This window comes from Procambarus clarkii, chromosome 8 (genome assembly GCF_040958095.1).
Source record: "Procambarus clarkii isolate CNS0578487 chromosome 8, FALCON_Pclarkii_2.0, whole genome shotgun sequence".
NCBI classification, from domain to species: Eukaryota; Metazoa; Arthropoda; class Malacostraca; order Decapoda; family Cambaridae; genus Procambarus; species Procambarus clarkii.
This window is the reverse complement of record NC_091157.1, coordinates 40949344-40976532: the sequence shown is the minus strand read 5'-3', so window position 1 is coordinate 40976532 and position 27189 is coordinate 40949344. Positions and strand designations below refer to the sequence as shown.

Here is a 27189-nt window from a genome sequence, read left to right as displayed (position 1 = left end):
GCAACACAGTGGTGACCATGTGTGGTCATGAGGACACACACGACCATGTGTGGTCATGAGGACACACACGACCATGTATCAGCTCGTGTCATAACCATGTTGGGTCTCCTCCAGGAAGAGTGCAGCGTGGGAGCGTCCGTCCGGCTGAAGGGAGTGACAAGAGGCACCTCCGGCACCTTCCGCTGTGAGGTGATGGGCGATAAGCCTTACTTCGAGACTGACGACCATGCTGCCAACATGACGGTGGTCGGTGAGTGAGGCACTGTATTCACCCAGGTGTATATTACCCTCGCTGTGCCTTTGGGGGTTGAGCTCAGCTCCTTCGTCCCGCCTCTCAACTGTCAATCAGTCAACTGTTACTACTTACTAACAAACTAATTTTCTTTTCACACACACACACACACACACACAAACACACACACACACACACACACACACACACACACACACACACACACACACACACACACACACACAGGAAGCAGCCCGTAGCAGCTGTCTAATTCCCAGGTACCTATTTACTGCTAGGTAACAGGTGTATCAGGGTGAAAGAAACTCTGCCCATTTGTTTTTCCGTGGGCACCTGGGATCCAACCCCAGTCCCTAGGTCCACGAGTCTAGAGCGCTGTCCACTCAGCCACCGGCCCCCACTGTGAGGTTGGGGGAGTGAGGCACTGTGAAGTAGGTGAGTGAAGCATTGTGAGGTAGGGGGGGGGGGAAACTGAGGTATGGAGGATGAGTGAGACAAAATGAGGTGGTGGGCCAGAGTGGGGTGTGTGTCAGAGGCAGCATGAGGGATCAGAGAGCGAGAAAGAAGGATGTGAGAGTGTCAATGTCAGCTTGAGGGCAATTCTGGTGTTCTCTTTAAAATAAACTTTTCATTTAAACGATTAAACTGAATTGCAAGCATTGCATTCCGTCTGGCAGAACTCTGTGTGGCATTATTCCCACTCCCAGGGAAGGGAGATCTCCTGAGATCCGCTATGCAGGGCCGAGATTCATTCTCCTGTTTTCAACTTTATTTCACAATGAATAATCTTTGATTGTAAAACTAAAAGAAATTAATCGAAAATTCACACATATATTTGGTATAAATTTAAAGTATTTGTGGATATTCAGTTCGAGTTATGTGGCACATTATATTTAATATACGATAATTTGGTTTCAAAGAATAAGCATGTAAAGTGCTATACTCTGGTTGGGAACGATCTGCAGGCTGCTAGAACGTGCTGTACGAATTTGTCAACGCCTATATCAACCGCTACCTCACACACGGCTCCAGGTGGAAGCAGGTTGACGAGTAACCGGCTAGAGTCCTGGTCAAGTCCTGGTCAATAATCGATAATCTAATGGATGTGTCGAGGAAATCATTAATAGGAAGGGCAGCCGCCATGCGACTTGAGATACACCACACAACAGTACATCACCGGTCACTACTATTATAATATTATACAGCAACTTCTTTACGGCCCATCAAACGGAAGAGAGGGCCCTGAAAACCTTAAGATAGTAACGTGACCCCAACTGACACCAACCACATGATTGAATTAATAATCTATATAAATAAAAATGTAAATGTTCGTTTGTTCATAATCGCTAATCTCCGAAAGTTCTTCACCGATTGCTTTGAAATTTTCAAACAACGTTCCATTCGCATCCGAGCGGGTTTTTATATACATACTATATAGATGTCACGTTTGGGACAGTAAAAAAGAAACATGCTTTTTGAAAAAATGTGTTTTTCATGTGTTTTTCACGTGAGGGAAATCTTCGAAACCTCTTTACCGATTTCTTTGAAATTTTGACACAATGTTGCATTCGAATAGGCGCGTGTTTTTATATACCTACTATATACATGCCTCACCTGTGACAGGAAAAAACTATTTTTTTTTAAACAGCACCGTCTGTTGGACGTAAGGGCAACACATGCTGTAATCTCCAAAAATTCTTCACTGATTGCTTTGAAATTTTGACACAACATTCCATTGGAATACGTGCCAGTTTTTATATATCTACTATATAGATGCCACACTTGTGACTGGTAAAAACATGCTTTTTTTGAAAAACAGCACCATCTGTTGCACATAATAGCAACACACACACTATACTAAACATGTTACGATTCCATTTCAATGTTTCTGATTGCATTGATAAACTTAATTTTCATAGATTTCGATTTATTTTCATTTTTATTTAATTATTTTGTGTGACATTGCATTGGAATTGAGGTGTGTTGTTTACAATACCACTCATTTCGTAGGTAAAAGTATAGATGCCACACATGTGACTAGTAAAATTTTTTTTTTTTTTAAGAAACAGCACCATCTGTTGCACGGAACAGCAACACACGCTACACTAAAAATGTTCTGATTCCATTTCAATGTTTCCGATTGCATTGATAAATTGAATTTTCATAGATTTTTATCTATTTTCATCTTGATTTAAGTGTTTACCACGGTGATTAAAGAATGTAAAGAGGAGCTTTGCGGCCCCCTTGTCTACCATATTTAATAAATCATTACAGTCAGGAACAGTGCCAGAGTCGCGGAAGGTTGCTAATGAGGTATCAATTTTCAAGGAGATATATCACTTGCTTCAAACTATAGGCCAATTAGCTAAACGTCTGTTGTGGGAAAGTTAGTTGAATCTATAATTTCAAATACCATTCGTCTTCATCTTGGAAAACATAAATTAAAAAATGATTCACAACATGGTTTTACAAATGGCCGTTCATGTTTAACAAATTTGATATAATTTTATTCTAGCATAGTTGAGGCAGTTGATAGTGGTAAGGTTTGTGATGTTGTGTACCTTGACTTTAGCAAAGTTTTTAATACAGTGTCACATGAAAGACTGATTAAAAAGTTAGAGGCTCATGGTATTAGGGGTGCTATATTAAGTTGGATTAGGGCGTGGCTATACCAAAGGAAACAGAGTTAGTATAAATGGGGTTAAGTCAGAGTGGGAAAATGTTGTAAGTGAAGTGCCTCAAGGCGCTGTCCTGGGACATCTATTATTCATAATATATATAAATGATTCAGATTCTGATTTGAGCAGCAATATTTGCAAATTTGTCGATGATACAAAAATCGGGAGGGAAATAAACACGGAAAAAGACTATCGCTTCAAGACGATCAAAAAGGGGTTTTAACTTTTTTTGCAGAAATATTCCTGCATGGGCCCTAAGCCTCTGGCTGGCCCACTAAGTGTTGCTTGTTTCTATTTTACTTAGGCAGAGTTGAGTATTTATGACTCGTATGGTCGCTTCAGTAAGATTTTGTCCCATGTGTTTAACAACAACTTCTGCTCTGTTGAATCGAAGTTGAAATCTTAATGGGTTTGTAACTCTGCACTGTGTTAGATATGTTCCAGTGATCTGACGGGCATTTCTCCAGAGTGCTGACATTTCCTTTCATCTTCCGGAACCTGTAAGCCTATTTCCCATGCACGTGGGAATCCAAGCCTGATGCGATGTAAGTGTACTTCTGTTGTTCTACTGCTCCCTTTCATCAAACTAAGTAGTCCGTAGTTAGTTGAATTCTTGTACCAACCCGCAGATCTTGATGTTGCAACTGCTGTGTTATGGTCAATGTACATCTTTTTGCATTGAAGAAATCCACAAAGGCCGTGACGAGGATTCGAACCTACGTCCGAGAGCATCCCAGACGCTGCCTTAATCGACTAAGCTACGACATGGTCAAGAGAGTTGAAACCAGAAGTTCTACTGAACTTACTTGGATCCTGCAGCCTCTCCGAGACACAAACCCTTGTTTGTGATTTGATGCACCACGAGATTTCTCGTTTGACACATCACGCTATTGTGATTTTTGTGTGTAATGAAGTAAGGGCAAAGAGATAGAACCACCTATTGACATAGCTCGAGTGCATGGGGAAGTTGTGTAAAACTCTGGTTTGTCTCTCAGAGAGGCTGCAGGATCCAAGTATGTTCAGTAGAACTTCTGGTTTCAACTCTTTTGATCATGTCGTAGCTGCAGTTTCCTGCTTTAACTGCAGCTCCAGTTTCTTGTCCCTGCTGGTCTACTGATCCATCTGTGAAGTATGTGAAGCTGTCCGATGCCAAGTTTGCTTCTATATGCATCTGTGCAGTATTACATAGCAGATCAGGATTAGTCTATGGCTCTTGAAGGAAAAAAGAACCAAACTTAAAGTCTGCTGGCAGAGATTCCCAAGGGGCTTGCATAACAAGGTCTGCATGTATTTCGTCGACACCCTTCTCAGTGACTGTGTTAGTTATATCGAATGTATATATCGCACAATGTATATAGGTGTTTATCGCACAATGGGTCCACCTGTTGCTATTGGAGGCACTTATGTCCCAAGTTAGTGCTCCAGTGATTATATCTTTACATGAACTGATTCTAGGTCTAGTAAATATCTTGGTCAGCATGCACGCAGCAATTCTTTTTACACTTATTTCAATCGATGTTAGCTTGGTTTCTGTTCTTAGGTTCAGTATTTTAGTCCATCTGGGAGCCCCTGTTATGATTCGCATTGCATCATTTTGAATAACCTCAACGTTTGCCCACTGACCAGGAAAAAGAGTGAGTAAGACAGGCGCTGCATAATCAACTAGGGAACGAACGGCGAGTATGTAAAACATTCTTAACACTCTGTGTCCCGCTCCTAGACGGGGCCCTGTGATTGCTCTCATTATATTTAGTTGTGATTTTGCTTTCTCCTTCAGATATTGAATTTGCTTGTTGGATGTCATTTTAGAATCTATCCACACTCCGAGATATTGATATTGTGTAACCCACTGAAGGTTAATGTCTTGAATGCATAGGTGCTTTTTTGGAGTGTTGCCACCTGGTCTCATTGCCTTAGACTTCTGTGCAGATATTTTTTAGCCCTAAAATGCTGCATTCAGATGTTACTTTATCTAATGCCTCTTTTGCTTTATTTAGAAGTGAAGGACCTGTAATGACTAATGCTATATCATCAGCATAGCTTAGCAATTTAACCCCATCTGTAAATGTCATAGTAAAGAGGTTTTCCATAAGGATGTTAAAAAGACTAGGACTGAGGACTCCTCCTTGTGGCGTCCCATTCTCGTGCAGGTGGTAGTCCGACACTTGTCCTTGCAACTTTACTCTGGCATACCTGTGACTTAGGTAATCTTGAATCCATGCTAGCATATTTCCTTTTACTCCTTTTTTAACTAAGGTGTGTAAAATTGCTTGCGGGCTTGCAAGTTCAAATACTTTTTCTAGATCAAGGAAGATCACTATAGCTGGACCCGAGTTAACAGTTCTTGGTAATGTTGCTATGCAGTTGGCAGTACCTACTCCTCTAGTGAAGCCAAATGTGTGTTCATGCAGGTCTCCAGTCTTCCACAGCAGCCTATTTAAGACCATCCGTTCTGCAGTTTTACTAATGCATGATGTTAATGAAATGGGTCTGTAATTGCCAGGTTATTTCGGCTAAGGAATTGGAATGATGTCTGCTTTCTTCCAAGAGATCGGTAGTTTGCCTTGCTGCCAAGATGCATTGATAACGTCCAATATCCCTTGTTCTCCAGCAGGACCTGCATGTGCGACCATTGAGTATGTAATGTTATCAGCACCTGGTGCAGTGTCCTTACCACCTTTTTTTGGCTCTGATTAGTTCTTGTTTGGTGAAGGGACAGTCTTTCAGCTTCCTGCAATGGTTGAATACATGCCTGTGGTCGGGGTGGCGACCTTAATCTGATCCCGCATCTTGCCAAGACTACTATGTTCATTTAGAGTTTGACACCACTCAAGTAAGTAAGTAATTATCAAAAGAAGGCACCAAACCGGGAAGGCTATGTAGCACCATCAAATACGCAAAATAATCAGAGGGCGCTAAATATCACCAAGGATGCCAATACGAGAACAAAAACGCATAAGGCGAACGATATCAAAAGTATCCGAGTCACCAAGAATTCTATCGAGGGACAGGTGACCGCGAGGGGCGGTCGGAAAGCAAGACACACGCTCGTCCTGGAAGTCAGGACATTCAAGAAGGACATGCACGACCGTAAGAGGGACAATGCAACTAGGACAATAAGGAGCAGGGCGGCGCTCCATCAAGTGACCATGGGTTAAGCGAGTATGGCCAATACGCAACCTAGCTAGAGCTGTTTCCCACCGCCGGTTACGGTGGAAGGAGGACGGCCACGAGGAAACACAACATTTAAGAGTACGTAGCTTGTTACCAGTAACAGACAACCAAGAAGCCTGCCAACGGGTAAGGACTGAGGAATGGATAACCGGGTAAAAGTCGGAATACGGAATGCCTTTACGAGAGATGGGACAAGAGCGGACAGCTTCCTTAGCGGCAGCATCCGCACGCTCATTTAAAGACACGCCAATATGGCTGGGAACCCAACAAAACTCAACCGACTTAAATTTACTGTGAACGAGAAACAGCCAATGTTGGATCTCGACAACTACCGGATGAACTGGATTAAAGCACCCGAGAGCCATGAGGGCACTACGAGAGTCAACAACAACCACAAAGGAAGACTGACAACGAGAAAGCAGGAGACGAAGAGCATAGAGAATAGCATAAAGTTCCGCTGTAAAGATGCTAGTCTCCGGAGGCAAGCGACACATATAAGTGCGATCAGGAAAAACAACAGAGTAGCCAACACCGTCCGCTGACTTAGACCCATCGGTGAAGACAGAAACGGAGCGGGAGTGAGAAGAAAAGTGCTCGAGGAAAAGGCGTTTTAGAACTGTAGGAGGGGTAAAAGCTTTAGTGATACGAGTCAAGGATGTACAAAACCGCGGAAGAGGGACCCTCCACGGGGGCAAAGAAGGAACAACACGAGGAGAAACATCAGAAATACGAACGGAAAGAGAATCCTGCAGGCGAGATAACCGGACAGAAAGAGGGAGGTGGTGAAGAGGAACAGGAACCGCAGGAGGGGTAAAAGTTAAAGCACGACAGAGACGAGAGGAAGGATGTTGCAAGGACCGCGCAAGATAGCGAAGACAGTAGCGATCACGGCGGTCCTGGAGAGACAGGAAGCCAGTGTCAACATACAAGCTAAGGACGGGAGTCGAACGAAAGGCACCAGAACTGAGGCGCAACCCAGTATGGTGCAAAGCATCAAGACGGCGAAGAGTAGAAGGAGAAGCAGACGAGTAAGCAGGGCAACCATAATCGACCTTAGACAGGACGAGAGAGGAATGTAAAGCAAGGAGTGCGCGCCTATCTGCCCCCCAAGAAGTATGGGACAAGACCCGAAGGAGGGTAAGGGACTTAGAGCACTCAACACGGAGGTAAGAGATATGGGGAGACCAAGACAAACGAGTGTCAAGGAATAACCCCAAAAGCTTCGCGGAATCTTTGTATTCAAGGGGATGACCATAAAGTGACAAAGAGGGACGAAGAACAACCCGTTTCCGCGTAAAAGTCATGGCACAAGTCTTAGAAGTAGAGAACTTGAAGCCATGACCTGTGGCCCAAGACGACACGGCATCAATCGCAAGTTGAAGCCGGCGTTGAAGGAGAGGCGAATCATCACCCTGACAACAAAGGGTAAGATCATCGACATAGAGAGCGGAGAAGACACCAGAAGGAAGAGAGGAAAGAAGACCATTGAGGGCAACCAGAAAAAGAGTAGTGCTCAGAACACTACCCTGGGGCACACCTTCGTATTGCTGAAAAGAGGGAGAGAGAGCGGTACCAAGGCGCACCCGAAAGGAACGACGAGAGAGGAAGCTGCGGAGAAAGAGAGGGAGATGACCACGAAGGCCAAAAGAATGAAGTTGAGATAGGATATGATAACGCCAAGTGGTGTCGTAAGCCTTTTCTAGGTCAAAAAGGACGGCAACAACGGAGGTCTTCGCAGCAAAAGCAGTACGTATATAGACCTCCAAGTTCACCAGGACATCTGTCGTGCTGCGGCACTTGCGGAAACCAAATTGAGAAGGGGAGAGGAGGTGATGGTGTTCCAGGAACCACATCAGACGAACGTTAACCATACGTTCAAAGAGTTTGCAGACACAACTTGTGAGAGCAATAGGGCGAAAGTCCTTAGGGGAAGTACCCAGAGACCCCGGTTTGCGAACAGGGAGGACAACGGCATCGAGCCAGTCCTCAGGGACTGACGACGACTCCCAGATCCGATTATACAGACTCAGTAAATACTGAGACGTGCTCGGAGGGAGATGGCGAAGCATCTCATAATGAATACCATCGGAGCCCGCCGCCGTAGAACCGCAGAGGGCCAGGGCAGAACGAAGTTCAGAGAGAGAGAAGGGATCATTATAGGGAAGCTGAAGATGAGTGCAGAAATCTAAAGGACGAGACTCAAGGACAGGTTTACGAAGAAGGAAAGATTGGGGAAGATGAAGACCAGAGCTAACAGAAGAAAAGTGGGAACCCAGTTCGGAAGCGACCTGCAACGGGTCCGCCACAAGAGTATCATGGAGGTGAAGGACCGGTGAAACATCGGGAACGAACTTACCCGCTATCTTGCGGATACGCTTCCAGATCTGGGCCAGAGGGGTTTCGGACGTAATTGTCGAGACATAAGATGCCCAACATTCACGTTTAGCCGTACGGATGGCCCTACGGGCCACCGCACTCGCTTTCCGAAAGAAAAGAAAAGAATCGGTCGTCTGCCTACGGCGGTGCTTCTTCCAGGCTGCACGCTTACAGCGGACAGCCCGAGCACAGTCCGCATTCCACCAGGGAACGCACTTCCGTGGACCCCGAGAGGAAGAGCGAGGAATAGAGCGGAGGGCAGCGTCGAAGACAGTGTCATGAAAAAGGAGGAGAGCGCGAGAGAGGGGCAGAAGGGAGAGGTCAGAGAGAGTAGCACTGAGGGAAAATAGGGTCCAGTCCGCCTGAGCAAACTGCCACCTAGGGAAAGAGAGGGAAGGGCGAAAAGAGAAAAAGGAAACAAGGATGGGGAAATGATCACTTCCATGGAGGTCATCAAGAACCTGCCATGTGAAATCTAAGTAAAGAGAAGAAGAGCAGAGAGAAAGATCAAGACAAGAAAGGGTGCGAGTTCGAGAGTCCAAATGAGTGGGCTCACCAGAATTCAGAAGAGACAGGGAAGAAGAGAGGAGAAACGGCTCAAGGAGGCGACCCTGGGTATTCGTCAGAACGTCACCCCAAAGAGAATGACGACAATTGAAGTCACCCAGCAGGAGCACAGGCTCCGGCAAGGAGTCTAGGAGGTGTTTCAAATCAGGAAGAGAGAGCGGGACACTCGGGGGGAGATAAATGGAACAAACTGTGTACCATTTCCCCACAAAGATACGAGCAGCAGAACAATGGAGAGGCGAAGGAAAAAGTAAAGGAACAAAGGGAACATCAGCCCGAATCAAGAGAGCAGAAGAATTAGAAGCCCCAGCAATGGCTGTGGGGGGGAGAGAAAGGAATAGCCACGAAAACGACCAGGACGAGCACCAAGCATCGGCTCCTGGAGACAGACACAAAGGGGCGAAAACCGCGAAACCAGAAGTTGGAGTTCGAGGAAATTGGCGTAATAACCTCGAACGTTCCATTGAAGAATGGACAACGACGAGAAGAGAAAGGACAAAAACAGAGAACAAGGAAGAAACAAAGGCGAAAGACCAACAGAGCACGTTAAAGAATATCAGGGTCGGGATCAGGGTCAGCAAAGTCAGGGTTAGGGGGCATGGGTAAACTGAGCAAAGACGGAGGGAAGGAAACGGGAGAACAGATCAGAGGTGGGCGGGCAGGGTCCGGAGGAGGAGGAGGAGGAGGAGGAGGAGGAGGAGGAGGAGGAGGAGGAGACAACGGAGAGGAGCAGTCAAGGACAGCAGCAGGAAGAGGGGGAGTAGAAAGAGAGGAGCGCACCCCAGCAAGAGCAGCAACCGAAAGGGAAGCAGGGGCCAAAGAAACCTCCATAGCAGGAACAGGGGGCGCAAGCACTGAAACGGGAGGGGAAGGAGCAACAGAGCCAGAAGGAGGAGCTGAGGAAGAAAGCGAAGCCTTCTTACCCGCCGGGGAAGAGGAAGGAGAGGAGCCAGGCTTACGCTTCTGACTTAAAGAGACCGGTGTCCCAGCAACTACGTACCGGGCAACAGATTCCAGTGTCTCAACAGGAGAAGCCGAACGAGAGCACACACGACGGCCGTTAGGAGAGCGATGGACATCCGCCCGCACCGACAGGCGGCGGGGAGAGCCGATAGATGGAGGAAGAGGATGGGAAGGAGGATCGGAGGGGGACGAGGAAGGAGACACAGAAGACACGACAGACCGGGTAGAAGGAAGGGGAACCCCAGACAGAGGACCAGGAGGAGGATCCTTCGGGAGAGAACCCAAAGGGACAGAGGAGGGGGCAGTGGGCGCATCAGGGTCCAAGGCCTGGAAACGGTTGTGAGTCTGAGGAAGGCGGGAAGGACGAGGAGAGGAAGAGCGCAACACGCGAGCATAAGAGATATTAGCATAAGGCGGGAGCCGGCGAACCTGGCGCCTCGCCTCAGGAAAAGATAAACGCTCCCGGTGCTTCAAGTTGAGGACGGCTGCCTCAAGCTTGTAATGGACACACGCACGGGAGAAGGTAGGATGGGCCTCACCGCAGTTGAGGCAACGAGCCTGGGGAGAAGCGCACTCCGACTTAGAGTGACCTTCGCCACCACACAAAGGACAGAGAGAGACAGTCCCGGAGCAGCGGAGGGCACCATGCCCAAACCTCCAGCACTTGTTGCAGAGCCGAGGAGAAGGAATGTACTCCTGGACAGAGCACCTGGCACCAGCAAGAATGACAGAGGGTGGAAGGGTCCTACCATCAAAGGTAATCTTCACAACCCGGAGGGGTTGACGGCGACTACCACGAGGGGGACGAGTAAACGTGTCCACCTGGAGAATAGAATGGCCCTGGGCAGCGAGGATATGTCGAATATCGTCGTGGCAGTCGCGTAGGTCCCGAACACCGGTCGCAACATGGGGCGGGAGCAAAATAGTGCCAACACTGGCATTCAACTGAACGTTCTTCGAGACCCGAACGGGGGTCTCGCCAAGGCAGGATAAGGCAGCCAAGCGGGAAGCAGCATCCTGAGAAGGAGCAGCAACGACACGTGTACCGAGACGAGTGGGGTTGAAAGTAATGGAGGCATCCACGGAATCAATGAGATGTCGATGGAGGGAGAAATCGTCAGGAGGCGCAGAATCAAGAGGGAGGAGATCAAAATATTTGGCCCACGAAGCGGGACCAAACAAGGCTTGATAGGTAGCAGAACTGGAAGGAATCGAGCGAGGGCGGCCGTGACGAAGACGGCGGTGAGAACCCCCAGAGAGAGAGGGGTTAAAAGGCGCAGTAGTTACAACTAGAGAAGGAGCCACGCCAGGGGACGAGGTAGTCACCACTGGGGGCTTGGGGCTCGACCCAACCACAGAGGAGGGAGGGGAGCCAGAGGAAGGAGTCAGAGAGGCCAAAGGAGGAGCAAGGTCGGGGCCCAATGCAGCGGAGGCTACAGAGCCCGGTCTTCCAATACGGACCGACTCGGGGGCTTGGTCGCCCACCCCACGAGCCTGAGAAGGTAAACCAGAAGAAGCCGAAGCAGGGGTAATCATCTTGACGAAAGAAAGAATTCACTCACGAATGTGCCCCCACACCCACCATGGAGCCACAATTAGAGGCAGGACACCCAACAAGAAGCTATCGCCGATCTTGTCGGGGCCTCCTAGGGGTGCGTCGCGAGTATACGCCCCACAAACGCCACCTTAAGAAACCGACAGTCCGTCGAGATCGGGTTCAGTGACGAAGTGGGGATTGACAATAAAAGGTTCCCCTCGCTCTCGACGTCGGGTACTGCAGTTCTACGGGTGCATGAGTATGCCTCCTCAAGCACCCGGGCGTCAAAATAGAAGAAGTCCAAGGGAAGAACCAGAACGAGCAAAAGGTCGGTAGGAAACGGCAAGCAGATAGGAGAAGAGGGGGGAGAAAAACGAAACAGAAGGAAAAGGAAAAGATGCCCAGCAGAATTGGAGAGGACGGCAGCAGGAGCACAAGGCTAGAAAAGGACAGAGGACCGCCCCAAGGAGCATCACACTCCGGCAGCCGCCCACTAAGCCCCCACACGGCGACAACGAGCTGAGCGGGGAGGGGGTGACACCACTCAAACCATCTTGCCTCCTTTACCTCTCTAAAAATTCGTCTTGCTTCAGATATCACTGCTCTTAGCAGAGTTTTTCCTTCTGGTGTGAGGTTTCTCTTTAGATGTTTTCTGAAGATGTTGAGACAGCGGTTTTGTTCTTTAATTTCATTACTATAGAACCAATAGTTCTTTCGTTTTGTGTTTCCTGGGATAATGATTGGAATAGCTTTGTTTGCAGCAGCTGCAATGGCTTCCTGCAGATTGGTCTCGTGTATGTTCAAATCCTCAGGTGGCGTGTATGTTGTACACCATTTTTCAAGTTCCTCTTAGTATATATTCGTTTATTTTTTTAATTCCACCTAGGTTGTGCAGGTGGTGTAGGAGGTCGTTCTATATTTAGTGTTGTGACAGTAGCATAGTGGTCACAGGTGATCACTGGGTCTACCTCCCACTTCGCCTGATGTTTGAGTGCTGTTGAGATCAATGTAAGATTAAGGGAACCTCCTAGAATGTGAGTGTGATCCCCAGTGTTGATAAGTGTAATCTCGGGTATTTCTCACAGAGTTGCAGCTAAATAGTGCCCATCTGTATTGGCTGGCCCAGTCGCACCTAACTCTTGATGATAAACATTAAAATCCCCAGCAATAATTACATTTTCATGCATGACCAAGGCAAGCACTGCCTCTGCTTCAAGTTTATGTCTAGGGAGGCTTGTAGGCGTTGTGAGGAGCTCAATATTAACCATTACTGCTAATACCTCTACTCCATCCCCACATGACACTGAGTCTATTTACTTTCTGGGTATAGTGTTTCTGACTAGGGGTCATTAATCCTCTTTGTCTCCCCTGTTCATACGGAATAATATAGTGCTGATATCCAGCTAATCTTAAGGACTTTGTGGCTGGAAAAAAAAGAGTTTCTTCTAAAACAATTACATCTGCTTTCGTACTGATTGCAGCTTCCTGAAGTGTGTGGTTTTTATTTCCGAGACCTTGTATGTTACACTGCAGTGTTCGTAAAGGCCAGACGAAGGTTTCGGTTGGTGTTGCCTGTTCTAGTAGAACTCCTCTTCGGAATCCATATGTATATTCTCCACGTCGCAAATCGTGTCGCTGCAAATCGGACTGCACTGATTACTCATGATCATCCATTGCATTGTTGGAATCTGTGCATAACTGTGGTCCATCGCTTTGCTGTTGGTATTGTTGGACATCGGACTGCATTGATTGCTCGTGACAGTTTATTGTGTTGTCGGAATCTATGCATCTCTGCCATCCAGCGTTTCGTTGTTGATTTTGCTGCATATTGGGCTGTATTGATTGTTCATGCCTGCCTCTTGTGTTGTTGGAACCTGAGCATCTCTGCTGTTCAATACTTCTTTGTTGGTGTTGTTGCATATCAGACTGCATTGGCTGTTGTCTGTCTCTTGTGTTGTAAGATTCTGTTGATCTTGCATGGTCACTGTTTCTTGCAGTTGCTTTTGTGAATGTTGATGTTCTGGTGTCTTGACTACCCGACTGTTGTTGGTAATCATTATGTCCATATCGCGTTGTTTGTCGTCCTCTTGTGCTTCGCCTTGACTCAGACTGTCTATTTCTTGTGTAACTGTGGTCTGCTGCACGATCTTGTCCATTATCACACAAGTGATTTGAGTCTGTTGTTGTGAGGCGTTCTGCGTCATATGTAGGCAATTGATAATGGTCTCTGCCATGATCTTCACAATGTTTTACAGCTGGACCTCGGTAAAACTGTAAATTTGTTGTGTTGTTTCCAAAAGTAATTGCTTTTTGCCTTTTTGCTTTTGTTGTATTTCTGCAGCATTTTTGTGTATTTTCTGATTTGGAGTTGATAGATTCGGGAAATTTTGTTCTGTGAGAGTGGACGTGTGTTGTGGCTGTGCACGAGTGTTCCAGACGTTGGTGTTGGTGTTAGTGTATGTAGTACTGGTGTGTGTATGTGTGTGTGTGTATCCTGGCCTGAGCTGTCTTCACCTTTTTTTCCGTGTAGAGCAGGTTGTGCTTCAGGCATGATGTTTGCCTCCACAATTTGGACATTTGGCTGTTGTGGTCTGGTTTGCCTTGTGCTTGGCTATACAGTCTTTGATTGGATGTCTCTGGCTGCACACTCCGCATCTCTCCTGTCCGGTGCAGCGTGATTGATGGTGGCCGTATTTCTGACACCTGAAGTAGCGCAGGGGTTTCGGGACGTATGGACTCTGTTGGTATGCCCCAATTTCCAAGACTGAATGTTTCTTGCACATGTTGTTGATTTTGCTGCATATTGGGCTGTATTGATTGTTCATGCCTGCCGGTCCCATGACGGTCACCGGAACCTGACGTGTCGCTTTGTTTACTTTTGTGCGGCATCTTTCTGCATTCAGGATTTGCTTGTGTTCTAGTACTGGATCCAGGTGAAAGTCGACTGGGTATCCCAATAGCACAACTCATGTGCATCTTTCTGAAGGGTCCAGCTTTTCCAAGCATACAGGTTTCCCTTGCAGGACTTTTACCTTTTCTAAGTAATTTGCAGTCTGTTGGTCTCGTGGTGTCATTGTTATTTCTCCCTTCAGGTTGACTGTGATGGAAAGTTTGAGCTCTGGTTTTTCCTTTACCACTGTCGTTACTATTCCATATGCTGTAGGAAAGTGGTCTGTCTGCATTATCTTGAATTTTGGAAGATGTGCAGAGTCTGACGATGTCTGGTGTGAGACTGGTGGTGTGATCTCCTGTCTAATACTGTTGTCCTGTGGCTGGGCTGTGGAAAGAAGTACATTGTCTGACACTGGCTGGTGTGTGACTGGTGTATATGATTTGTATATCCTATATACGTATATGTGCATCCTCTCTAGACCCATTATGTCTGCTTTATTGCTGGTAGAAGCACGTGGTGAAGCCTCGATAGCAGTTTTCTTCGGTGCCTGCTGCACCTCGGTCCACTGTCCCTCCTCGTCTGAAAGGTCCATCCATTGCCTCTTTGTCTTTGACTTCCCCATGACTCTCTGCGTAGTGAGGACTGATTCACTGCCCTACCTAATGCCTGAGACACTCCTAGGCCTGGAGAAATTCATTCTCCTCCAATGGAGGTCGTAGAATGATTTCCCCAAATGGAATCGGGAATATCTAACACCTAAATAAGCTTTTTGGTCTACCTTTCCCTGTCAGGCTCAGTACACCTTTTAAGGTGCCCCCTTTTGGCGATGCCCGCGAGGTATCGCTTCGTCCTTCAGGGAAGGACTAAGTGACCTGGTCAGTGATACGGTCCTCAAAAAAAAAAAAATTCGGTCATGGACGTCGAGAGTGCAGAACGACAGTTTGGATCACCTGCATACTAGGTTGCGCAGAATACCAGTCAGCTGGACCGCAGTTAATCAACAACGTTGTTTCTCCATCAATTGTAGACAAAATTGGAATTGTTTCCTTCTAAACAAGATATTGTCTGGGTCTTAGAGTATTGATGTATTCTTCCTCACAAAACCGCGTTGATTTGAGCTGATGGGGGCTCAGTTTTTCCGGGAACAAATCCGTGTGTGGCCAGCCAGCAATGGCGCCAGCAGCGAATCGGTTTTGAACTGATCAAAAGATTGGCAGATGCAGTTTAATGCTGACAAATATAAGGTTTTGAGGCTAGGTAATGATGATAGAGCTACAATATACGAGCTAGATGGTGTTGAGATTGAGAAGTCGGGTTGCAAAAGGGATCTGGGAGTTATGATTAGTAAGAATTTGAAACCAAAAAATCAATGCATAAATGTTCAAAAATATGGCAAATAGGACACTGGGATTTATTTATCGAAGCGTTAGTAATAAGACACCTGGTGTTATTCTTCAGCTATATCTTACTCTAGTTAGGCCCCATTTAGATTATGTGGTTCAGTTTTGGTCGCCGTACTATAGAATGGATATAAATTCACTAGAACGCGTCCAGCGTAGAATGACCAAGTTAATCCTGCAAATTAGAAACCTGTCATATGAGGAAAGATTGACAAAGCTTAAATTACATTCTCTAGAAAAGCGAAGAATTTGGGGTGACATGATTGAGGTGTACAAGTGGATGAATGGACATAACAAAGGGAATAATAATTGGGTATTAAAAGTATCAATACAAGATAAAATATGATGCAATGGTTATAAATTGGATAAGTTTAGAGTTAGGAAAGACCTGGGTAAATACTGGGTCGGTAACAGGATTGTTGACTTGTGGAACCAATTACCGTGTAACATAATAGAAGTAAGATCCCTCTATTGTTTCAAGCGTAGATTATACATATATGAATGAGATTGGATGGTTATAAATAGGGGTCCTTGCCTAGGCCAACAAGTCTTCTGCAGTTACCTTCATTCTTATGTTCTTATTAATTGATTAAGGTAATTACTAAATATGACAAACATTTGCAGGTTAGTTCAAAACTAGATTTTAAAATCCACTTAACCCAAACCATATATTATTTATATGGTATATATTGAACAAATCCACAAGGGCCGTGACGAGGATTTGAACCTGCGTCCGGGAGCATCCCAGACACTGCCTTAATCGACTGAGCTACAAAAGGGTTAAAAGGGTTGAAACCGAAGTTCTAAAGAAACCCTTTTAACCCTGTCGTAGCTCAGTCGATTAAGGCAGTGTCTGGGATGCTCCCGGACGCAGGTTCGAATCCTCGTCACGGCCCTTGTGGATTTGTTCATTTGATGCATCACGTTAGTGTGATCTGTGTGTAATGGTATATATTATTTATATATGCCACACATAAATAATATTTACCATATAAATATGTGCCACATATATATTAATGTATATGTTACAACACTTGGTACAACATTACAATATTTTCTAAAAGCCAACTGAACTTTTTACTGCAGAGGTTCCCTTGTGGGGTCCGGAAGTAAGGGGCGGCATCCAGGGCACGGTGGAGGGTGCAGGCAAGGGTGAGGGCGTGGTGGATGGGGCGCGGGTGCGGCCCGGGGACGTGGTGGCCGCCCGCTGCATGGTGGGCCACTCCGACCCGCCTGCGGACATCACTTGGACCCTCAACGCGGCCAGCCCGCCCTCCAACGCCCGCCTGCAGCGCTTCCTCCAGACGGACCACCATGGCCGCACCAGCCAGGTCTCGGTGAGTGGCCGCTCCGGGAGGGGGCGGGGTGACTGGCCGCTCCGGGAGGGCGGCGGGGTGACTGGCAGCTCAGGGTGGGCAGCAGTAGTATATAATATGACAAATCAGTGCAGTTTTGTTTTTCCCGACTGCACCGATTTTTCATGATAAATATTTTGTGAAACCCGACAGCCCCGATTTGGCTCACTTTTTTTTCCGTGAAATGGAACAAAAATTCCTTTTATATTATTTTTCCTACGCACCGGTTTCGCATAGTAAATTTTTCTTGAAATACGCCTGCCCCGATTTGGCATTCAATTTTTTCCGTGAAACGCACCTGCACCCGATTTGGTTTAGACAATTTTTCCATTGGGATTAAAATGCTTCCTTCCGGCTCCTACTATTTTTCCCTGGAAAATAAAACAGCACTCTTTTGTCATGCCTAAATTTAGTGACCTTGGCGACGCGCACAGGTACAGCTATCCCTAATGTTCAATGACGTCATCAGCCAGCAAGTTTTCATCTTTGATAAGTCCGTTTTCTATATTTACATATTAAGTCACATTTTCAGTGATTTAATATTAAATTCCATTTTTAAATATTGTTTCTAGTTAAAAGGTTGCATATTGAAAATAATAATTTACAAATGGCCTTTTATTTTGGGGGGGGGGGGGGCGGGGACCATACAGAATCTACTTTATTTACACCCAATGTTGAACCAATCATTAACGACCACTATGAAAAAATTAAATAAACTGCAGAAGGTATATGCATGTATAGGAAGGATATAGTACAATGTTCACATTGGTATTTACAAAGATAAATGCCCTAATTAATACCCCCTTTTAATATTTATATATCTTCTTATACCCCTCATGTCACATATATAAAACTGCAGAAGACCCTACCAATATCCCATTTTGTTACCCATTCATTCATTCTTCACCTAACTATAGATTGGCTTGTTCAAATACTTATAGTATAGACTGAGTTGTAAGAAAATAATATTAATGCCTCAGATTGAACATTTATACCTAATATTTATAGTGTCTAGCAAAAGATCGTTTATTGAACATAGGAATGAATGAACCAGCCTACCTCCCATTCATATTAAACAAAGAAGACAACACTGAGTCTGAACTGACAAGTATCTCATTTGTTTAGTATAATTATCTCGCAGTCCCAAACATAAAGATCATGACACAATGCCCTGTTGAAATCTCCAAACTAAAACAACATACATATATTTGAACACATACAATTCAAGTAATAACCTGTAACACCACTCAGGGATTTCATTATGTCCGCCCTTGCTGTTAATTCCTTACACACCTTATTAACGCTCAAAACATTCCCCTCAACACAGCATACCGACTTTAAACCATCTCCAAAAACAACCATCTTGTTTTTGTATTAAATTGTTAATTGTATCGTCTGGTTGGTGTATGGATAACATTCCTGTCAATAATATTTTTCAGGACTCTTTCCTCCGTTTTATAAGCCTTGGCAAAGAAGATATTATTGATAGGAACGTTATCCCTACAGACACCAACCAGAAGATACACTTAACAATTTACTATGTGACGGTAAAGTGTTGTAGTGTTGATGTTCGACAGTCCTCCAATGGCAGGTGGCAATGCCTTGTCACATTTACAGAAAAAAAAGAGACTGCTTGCCTGTTTGTCTGTGGTAAGGTAATGGGAAGACACAAAACACAAAGTATAAACAATGAAATTTTAATTACTCTAGAAAACAAGATATGAACAAAGACAATCCCTTGGCTTACGTAAAATTCAAAACAAGTCAACAAACAAAACAACATGAATAATTAATAGGTGTAAAATTTACTCTAAAACAAAATGAAGTGCAAGTCAATAATGATAATATAATCAGGTGCTGAGAATACTGGCTTAAGCTGCCACCTCCCTTAGTACACGACAGCCAGGGCTTTGTCTACCAGAGAGAGATGTCAACTCCTAAGAGCACAGAGATATTCTGAGGAGTACGGCGTGTGCTGGCCCAGACGTCGACTCAGGTAGGGGGGGGGGCGTGAGTGCAGGTGCAGGTGCGGTCGGCGATACACCAGCCAATCAGGAGCAGGCAGGCGGAGAATGGGTAGTTTGCTCGTTGAAGGCGGGCGGAGGAGCCGGCGTGTCGGGTGGTGCAAGGTACGCTTTGCTTCCTGGGCAAAACGTTTAGCGATACTGGTGGACGTATCTTAAATATAGTATCTTGTACTTGTAACATGACGTGAATGATATAGGGAAGAGCAGGCTCAATCTCTCTTGAAAGAGATTATCGTCACAACTACAAAAACAAGAAGACGGTCAACTTATTTATGAAGAACTCTCCAGGCACCGAGCAAAATGCCTTAAGAGAGACTAACGTCGTTTATGCAGCATTAAACGTATATCGCCTAACAGTCCAGGTTTGCACACACACCCCATGCCGTAACATTTCCGTTTCCTTCCTGCCTTCGTCCGCCTAACAGGCCTCACTCCACGCCGCACCGAGCCGCAGCCGGCCGTTACGCCAGGCTTTCTCTGTGCCAGAGCACTGAAGGGAGCCTTGGGCTGGTCTTGCGGGTAAACGGCGGGTGTCAATCCTCTCTCGCCTAACTGTCCAGGTTTACATGTCCACTTGGGGGTTTTAAGCCCCAAAGATCTCAGTATATATACAAGAAAACAATGTGTCTCTCTAGGCGATTAACAATGCACAAACAAAACGACTCTATCAGGGAACATATAATCTCTACACATAATCAGATCATCGCTAAAGACATCTTGAGAAGCAACACTGAAATAATCGACAGGTATAACGACAGCAGAAGACTGGACATCAGCAAGGCACTACGTATCATGAAGTCCAGACCAGCAATCAACAACCAGCAAACACATAATTACATTCTACCCACTTCAAGACCCTGAGTCAATGCAGAGATAGGATCCAACGATCCTACCTCAGAAACATAAGCTGCCCTTGTTGATAAATTTAATACCCAATTAATACCCATTATATTATAATGAGTATTAATTGCCATTATATAAAATATATATAAAACTGTAAACTCCACACCCCAGAGGGATTCGAACCCAGACAGCCAGGAAAACTACGCATCACAGATGTCTGGGTTCGAATCCTTCTGGAGTGTGGAGTTTTCAGTTGCATATTGGCTTTGGGATCATTCAAGCTTGTTCGCATAATATATATATATATATATATATATATATATATATATATATATATATATATATATATATATATATATATATATATATATATATATGTCGTACCTAGTAGCCAGAACGCACTTCTCAGCCTACTATGCAAGGCCCGATTTGCCTAATAAGCCAAGTTTTCATGAACTAATTGTTTTTCGACGACCTAACCTACCTAACCTAACCTAACTTTTTCGGCTACCTAACCTAACCTAACCTATAAAGATAGGTTAGGTTAGGTAGGGTTGGTTAGGTTTGGTCATATATCTACGTTAATTTTAACTCCAATAATTTTTTTTTTACCTCATACATAATGAAATGAGTAGCTTTATCATTTCATAAGAAAAAAATTTGAGAAAATATATATTTTCAGGAAAACTTGGCTTATTAGGCAAATCGGGCCTTGCATAGTAGGCTGAAAAGTGCGTTCTGGCTACTAGGTACGACATATATATATATATATATATATATATATATATATATATATATATATATATATATATATATATATATATATATATATATATATATATATATATATATGTTATGTAAGTGAGTAATGTTCGGGCAGGAGGTGGAGGTGGAGGTGCGAGAGTCATGGTTGCAGCGCGGGGCTCTCACACTAGGCTGCCGGGTGCGGGTCTCCTCCGTCTACACCCGGAGCGTCAACATCACCTTCATCCACGCCGACCATCCCCAGCCTGCAGGGTTCGGCTGGTTCTCCTCAGGTGGGTCACAGTGCTTCTTACCTGATTGTTGACTATCTGTTGGTGTGTGTCGTGGTGACTGCCAGTGGTGTTGGTGAGTGTCGTAGTGACTGCCAGTGTTGGTGTGTGTCGTGGTGACCGCCGGTGGTGTTGGTGTGTGTCGTGGTGACCACCGGTGGAGTTGGTGTGTGTCGTAGTGACCGCCGATGGAGTTGGTGTGTGTCGTAGTGACCGCCGATGGAGTTGGTGTGTGTCGTGGTGACCGCCGGTGGTGTTGGTGTGTGTCGTAGTGACCGCCGGTGGTGTTGGTGTGTGTCGTAGTGATCGCCAGTGTTGGTGTGTATCGTAGTGACCGCCAGTGTTGGTGTGTGTCGTAGTGACCGCCAGTGTTGGTGTGTGTCGTAGTGACCGCCAGTGTTGGTGTGTGTCGTAGTGACCGCCAGTGTTGGTGTGTGTCGTAGTGACCGCCAGTGTTGGTGTGAGTCTTAGTGACCGCCATTGTTGGTGTGTGTCGTTATGACCGCCAGTGCTGGTGTGTGTCGTGGTGACCGCCAGTGTTGGTGTGTGTCGTAGTGACTACCAGTGTTGGTGTGTGTCGTGGTGACCGCCAGTGTTGGTGTGTGTCGCAGTGACCGCCAGTGTTGGTGTGTGTCGCAGTGACCGCCAGTGTTGGTGTGTGTCGTAGTGACCGCCAGTGTTGGTGTGTGTCGTAGTGACTGCCAGTGTTGGTGTGTGTCGCAGTGACCGCCAGTGTTGGTGTGTGTCGCAGTGACCGCCAGTGTTGGTGTGTCGTGATGACCGCCAGTGTTGGTGTGTGTCGCAGTGACTGCCAGTGTTGGTGTGTGTCGCAGTGACCGCCAGTGGTGTTGGTGTGTGTCGTAGTGACCGCCAGTGTTGGTGTGTGTCGTAGTGACCGCCAGTGTTGGTGTGTGTCGCAGTGACCGCCAGTGTTGGTGTGTGTCGAAGTGACCGCCAGTGTTGGTGTGTGTCGCAGTGACCGCCAGTGTTGGTGTGTGTCGTAGTGACCGCCAGTGTTGGTGTGTGTCGCAGTGACCGCCAGTGTTGGTGTGTGTCGTAGCGACCGCCAGTGTTGGTGTGTGTTAGCGGTGACCGCCAGTGTTGGTGTGTGTTAGCGGTGACCGCCAGTGTTGGTGTGAGTCTTAGTGACCGCCAGTGTTGGTGCATGTCGAAGTGATCGCCAGTGTTGGTGTGTGTTAGCGGTGACCGCCAGTGTTGGTGTGTGTTAGCGGTGACCGCCAGTGTTGGTGTGAGTCTTAGTGACCGCCAGTGTTGGTGTGTGTCGTGGTGACCGCCAGTGCTGGTGTGTGTCGTGGTGACTGCCAGTGCTGGTGTGTGTGTCGTGGTGACCACCAGTGTTGGTGTGAGTCGTAGTGACCGCCAGTGATGGTGTGAGTCGTAGTGACCGCCAGTCTGTTGGTGTGTGTCGTGGTGACCGCCAGTGTTGGTGTGTGTCGTAGTGACCGCCAGTGTTGGTGTGTGTCGTAGTGACCGCCAGTGTTGGTGTGTGTCGTGGTGACCGCCAGTGCTGGTGTGTGTCGTGGTGACCGCCAGTGTTGGTGTGTGTCGTAGTGACTACCAGTGTTGGTGTATGTCGTAGTGACCGCCAGTGTTGGTGTGTGTCGTAGTGACCGCCAGTGTTGGTGTGAGTCTTAGTGACCGCCAGTGTTGGTGTGTGTCGTGGTGACCGCCAGTGCTGGTGTGTGTCGTGGTGACCGCCAGTGTTGGTGTGTGTCGTAGTGACTACCAGTGTTGGTGTGTGTCGTGGTGACCGCCAGTGTTGGTGTGTGTCGCAGTGACCGCCAGTGTTGGTGTGTGTCGTAGTGACCGCCAGTGTTGGTGTGTGTCGTAGTGACCGCCAGTGTTGGTGTGTGTCGTAGTGACTGCCAGTGTTGGTGTGTGTCGCAGTGACCGCCAGTGTTGGTGTGTGTCGCAGTGACCGCCAGTGTTGGTGTGTGTCGTGATGACCGCCAGTGTTGGTGTGTGTCGTAGTGACCGCCAGTGTTGGTGTGTGTCGCAGTGACCGCCAGTGTTGGTGTGTGTTGCAGTGACCACCAGTGTTGGTGTGTGTCGCAGTGACCGCCAGTGTTGGTGTGTGTCGCAGTGACCGCCAGTGTTGGTGTGTGTCGCAGTGACCGCCAGTGTTGGTGTGTGTCGTAGTGACCGCCAGTGTTGGTGTGTGTTAGCGGTGACCGCCAGTGTTGGTGTGTGTTAGCGGTGACCGCCAGTGTTGGTGTGTGTTAGCGGTGACCGCCAGTGTTGGTGCATGTCGAAGTGATCGCCAGTGTTGGTGTGTGTTAGCGGTGACCGCCAGTGTTGGTGTGTGTTAGCGGTGACCGCCAGTGTTGGTGTGAGTCTTAGTGACCGCCAGTGTTGGTGTGTGTCGTGGTGACCGCCAGTGCTGGTGTGTGTCGTGGTGACTGCCAGTGCTGGTGTGTGTGTCGTGGTGACAACCAGTGTTGGTGTGAGTCGTAGTGACCGCCAGTGTTGGTGTGAGTCGTAGTGACCGCCAGTCTGTTGGTGTGTGTCGTGGTGACCGCCAGTGTTGGTGTGTTGGTGTGTGTCGTCGTGACCGCCAGTGTTGGTGTGTGTCGTAGTGACTGCCAGTGTTGGTGTGTGTCGTGGTGACCGCCAGTGTTGGTGAGTGTTGTGGTGACTGCCAGTGTTGGTGTGTGTCGTGGTGACTGCCAGTGTTGGTGTGTGTTGTGGTGACACCAAGTGTTGGTGTGTGTTGTGGTGACCGCCAGTGTTGGTGTGTGTCGTGGTGACCGCCAGTGTTGGTGTGTGTTGTGGTGACAGCCAGTGTTGGTGTGTGTCGTGGTGACCGCCAGTGTTGGTGTGTGTGTCGTGGTGACCGCCAGTGCTGGTGTATGTCATGGTGACCGCCAGTGTTGGTGTGTGTGTCGTGGTGACCGCCAGTGTTGGTGTGTGTCGTAGTGACCGCCAGTGTTGGTGTGTGTCGTAGTGACCGCCAGTGTTGGTGTGTGTCGTTGTGACCGCCAGTGTTGGTGTGTGTCGTGGTGACCGCCAGTGTTGGTGTGTGTCGTGGTGACCGCCAGTGTTGGTGTGTGTCGTGGTGACCGCCAGTGTTGGTGTGTGTCGTAGTGACCGCCAGTGTTGGTGTGTGTCGTAGTGACCGCCAGTGTTGGTGTGTGTCGTGGTGACCGCCAGTGTTGGTGTGTGTCGTGGTGACTGCCAGTGTTGGTGAGTGTTGTGGTGACTGCCAGTGTTGGTGTGTGTCGTGGTGACTGCCAGTGTTGGTGTGTGTTGTGGTGACAGCCAGTGTTGGTGTGTGTTGTGGTGACCGCCAGTGTTGGTGTGTGTCGTGGTGACCGCCAGTGTTGGTGTGTGTTGTGGTGACAGCCAGTGTTGGTGTGTGTCGTGGTGACCGCCAGTGTTGGTGTGTGTGTCGTGGTGACCGCCAGTGCTGGTGTGTGTCGTGGTGACCGCCAGTGTTGGTGTGTGTGTCGTGGTGACCGCCAGTGTTGGTGTGTGTCGTAGTGACCGCCAGTGTTGGTGTGTGTCGTTGTGACCGCCAGTGTTGGAGTGTGTCGTGGTGACAGCCAGTGTTGGTGTGTGTCGTGGTGACCGCCAGTGTTGGTGTGTGTCGTGGTGACCGCCAGTGTTGGTGTGTGTCGTAGTGACCGCCAGTGTTGGTGTGTGTCGTAGTGACCGCCAGTGTTGGTGTGTGTCGTGGTGACCGCCAGTGTTGGTGTGTGTCGTAGTGACCGCCAGTGTTGGTGTGTGTCGTGGTGACTGCCAGTGTTGGTGTGTGTCGTAGTGACCGCCAGTGTTGGTGTGTGTCGTGGTGACCGCCAGTGTTGGTGTGTGTCGTAGTGACCGCCAGTGTTGGTGTGTGTCGTAGTGACCGCCAGTGTTAGTGTGTGTCGTAGTGACCGCCAGTGTTGGTGTGTGTCGTTGTGACCGCCAGTGTTGGTGTGTGTCGTGGTGACCGCCCGTGTTGGTGTGTGTCGTAGTGACCGCCCGTGTTGGTGTGTGTCGTAGTGACCGCCAGTGTTGGTGTGTGTCGTAGTGACCGCCAGTGTTGGTGTGTGTCGTAGTGACCGCCAGTGTTGGTGTGTGTCGTTGTGACCGCCAGTGTTCGTATGTGTCATGGTGACCGCCAGTGTTGGTGTGTGTCGTAGTGACCGCCAGTGTTGGTGTGTGTCGTGGTGACCGCCAGTGTTGGTGTGTGTGTCGTCGTGACCGCCAGTCTGTTGGTGTGTGCCGTGGTGACCGCCAGTGTTGGTGTGTGTCGTGGTGACCGCCAGTGTTGGTGTGTGTCGTGGTGACCGCCAGTGTTGGTGAGTGTCGTGGTGACCGCCAGTGTTGGTGTGTGTTGTGGTGACTGCCAGTGTTGGTGTGTGTCGTGGTGACCGCCAGTGTTGGTGTGTGTTGTGGTGACTGCCAGTGTTGGTGTGTGTCGTGGTGACCGCCAGTGTTGGTGTGTGTTGTGGTGACAGCCAGTGATGGTGTGTGTCGTGGTGACCGCCAGTGTTGGTGTGTGTCGTTGTGACCGCCAGTGTTCGTGTGTGTCGTAGTGACCGCCAGTGTTGGTGTGTGTGTCGTGGTGACCGCCAGTGTTGGTGTGTGTGTCGTGGTGACTGCCAGTATTGGTGTGTGTCGTAGTGACCGCCAGTGTTGGTGTGTGTCGTTGTGACCGCCAGTGTTGGTGTGTGTCGTTGTGACCGCCAGTGTTGGTGTGTGTCGTGGTGACAGCCAGTGTTGGTGTGTGTCGTGGTGACAGCCAGTGTTGGTGTGTGTCGTGGTGACCGCCAGTGTTGGTGTGTGTCGTAGTGACCGCCAGTGTTGGTGAGTGTCGTAGTGACCGCCAGTGTTGGTGTGTGTCGTTGTGACCGCCAGTGTTGGTGTGTGTCGTGGTGACCGCCAGTGTTGGTGTGTGTCGTAGTGACCGCCAGTGTTGGTGTGTGTCGTTGTGACCGCCAGTGTTGGTGTGTGTCGTGGTGACCGCCAGTGTTGGTGTGTGTCGTAGTGACCGCCAGTGTTGGTGTGTGTGTCGTGGTGACCGCCAGTGTTGGTGTGTGTGTCGTCGTGACCGCCAGTCTGTTGGTGTGTGCCTTGGTGACCGCCAGTGTTGGTGTGTGTGTGTCGTGGTGACCGCCAGTGTTGGTGTGTGTCGTGGTGACCGCCAGTGTTGGTGTGTGTCGTGGTGACCGCTAGTCTGTTGGTGTGTGTCGTGGTGACTGCCAGTGTTGGTGTGTGTCGTGGTGACCGCCAGTCTGTTGGTGTATGTCGTGGTGACCGCCAGTGTTGGTGTGTGTCGTGGTGACCGCCAGTGTTGGTGTGTGTCGTTGTGACCGCCAGTGTTGGTGTGTGTCGTTGTGACCGCCAGTGTTGGTGTGTGTCGTGGTGACCGCCAGTGTTGGTGTGTGTCGTTGTGACCGCCAGTGTTGGTGTGTGTCGTTGTGACCGCCAGTGTTCGTGTGTGTCGTAGTGACCGCCAGTGTTGGTGTGTGTCGTGGTGACCACCAGTGTTGGTGTGTGTCGTAGTGACCGCCAGTGTTGGTGTGTGTCGTAGTGACCGCCAGTGTTGGTGTGTGTCGTGGTGAGCACCAGTGTTGGTGTGTGTCGTAGTGACCGCCAGTGTTGGTGTGTGTCGTCGTGACTGCCAGTGTTGGTGTGTGTCGTAGTGACCACCAGTGTTGGTGTATGTCGTGGTGACCACCAGTGTTGGTGTGTGTCGTGGTGACTGCCAGTGTTGGTGTATGTCGTGGTAACCGCCAGTGTTGGTGTGTGTCGTGGTGACCACCAGTGTTGGTGTGTGTCGTAGTGACCACCAGTGTTGGTGTGTGTCGTGGTGACCACCAGTGTTGGTGTGTGTCGTAGTGACTGCCAGTGTTGGTGTGTGTCGTGGTGACCACCAGTGTTGGTGTGTGTCGTAGTGACTGCCAGTGTTGGTGTGTGTCGTAGTGACCACCAGTGTTGGTGTGTGTCGTAGTGACCGCCAGTGTTGGTGTGTGTCGTAGTGACCGGTATACAATCAACGTATAAATCTGGCTATGATTCATACAAGCCTTGTTAACCAGATTAGCAACCAATAGGTCTGGTCAGAGACCGGGCCGCAGGAACAG

The 27189-nt window shown here is 48.0% G+C and overlaps 1 protein-coding gene across 1 annotated transcript in view; it reads left to right on the top strand.

Moving 5' to 3' along the window:
• The window catches only part of LOC123759848 (uncharacterized), a 210735-nt gene that overhangs the window by 158616 nt on the left and 24930 nt on the right, over positions 1-27189 (top strand). The window contains exons 4-6 of the mRNA XM_045745106.2: positions 115-250; positions 16925-17175; positions 20944-21100. Of these exons, the coding sequence (XP_045601062.1) occupies positions 115-250; positions 16925-17175; positions 20944-21100 (544 nt within the window). The remainder of the gene's footprint in view (positions 1-114; positions 251-16924; positions 17176-20943; positions 21101-27189) is intronic.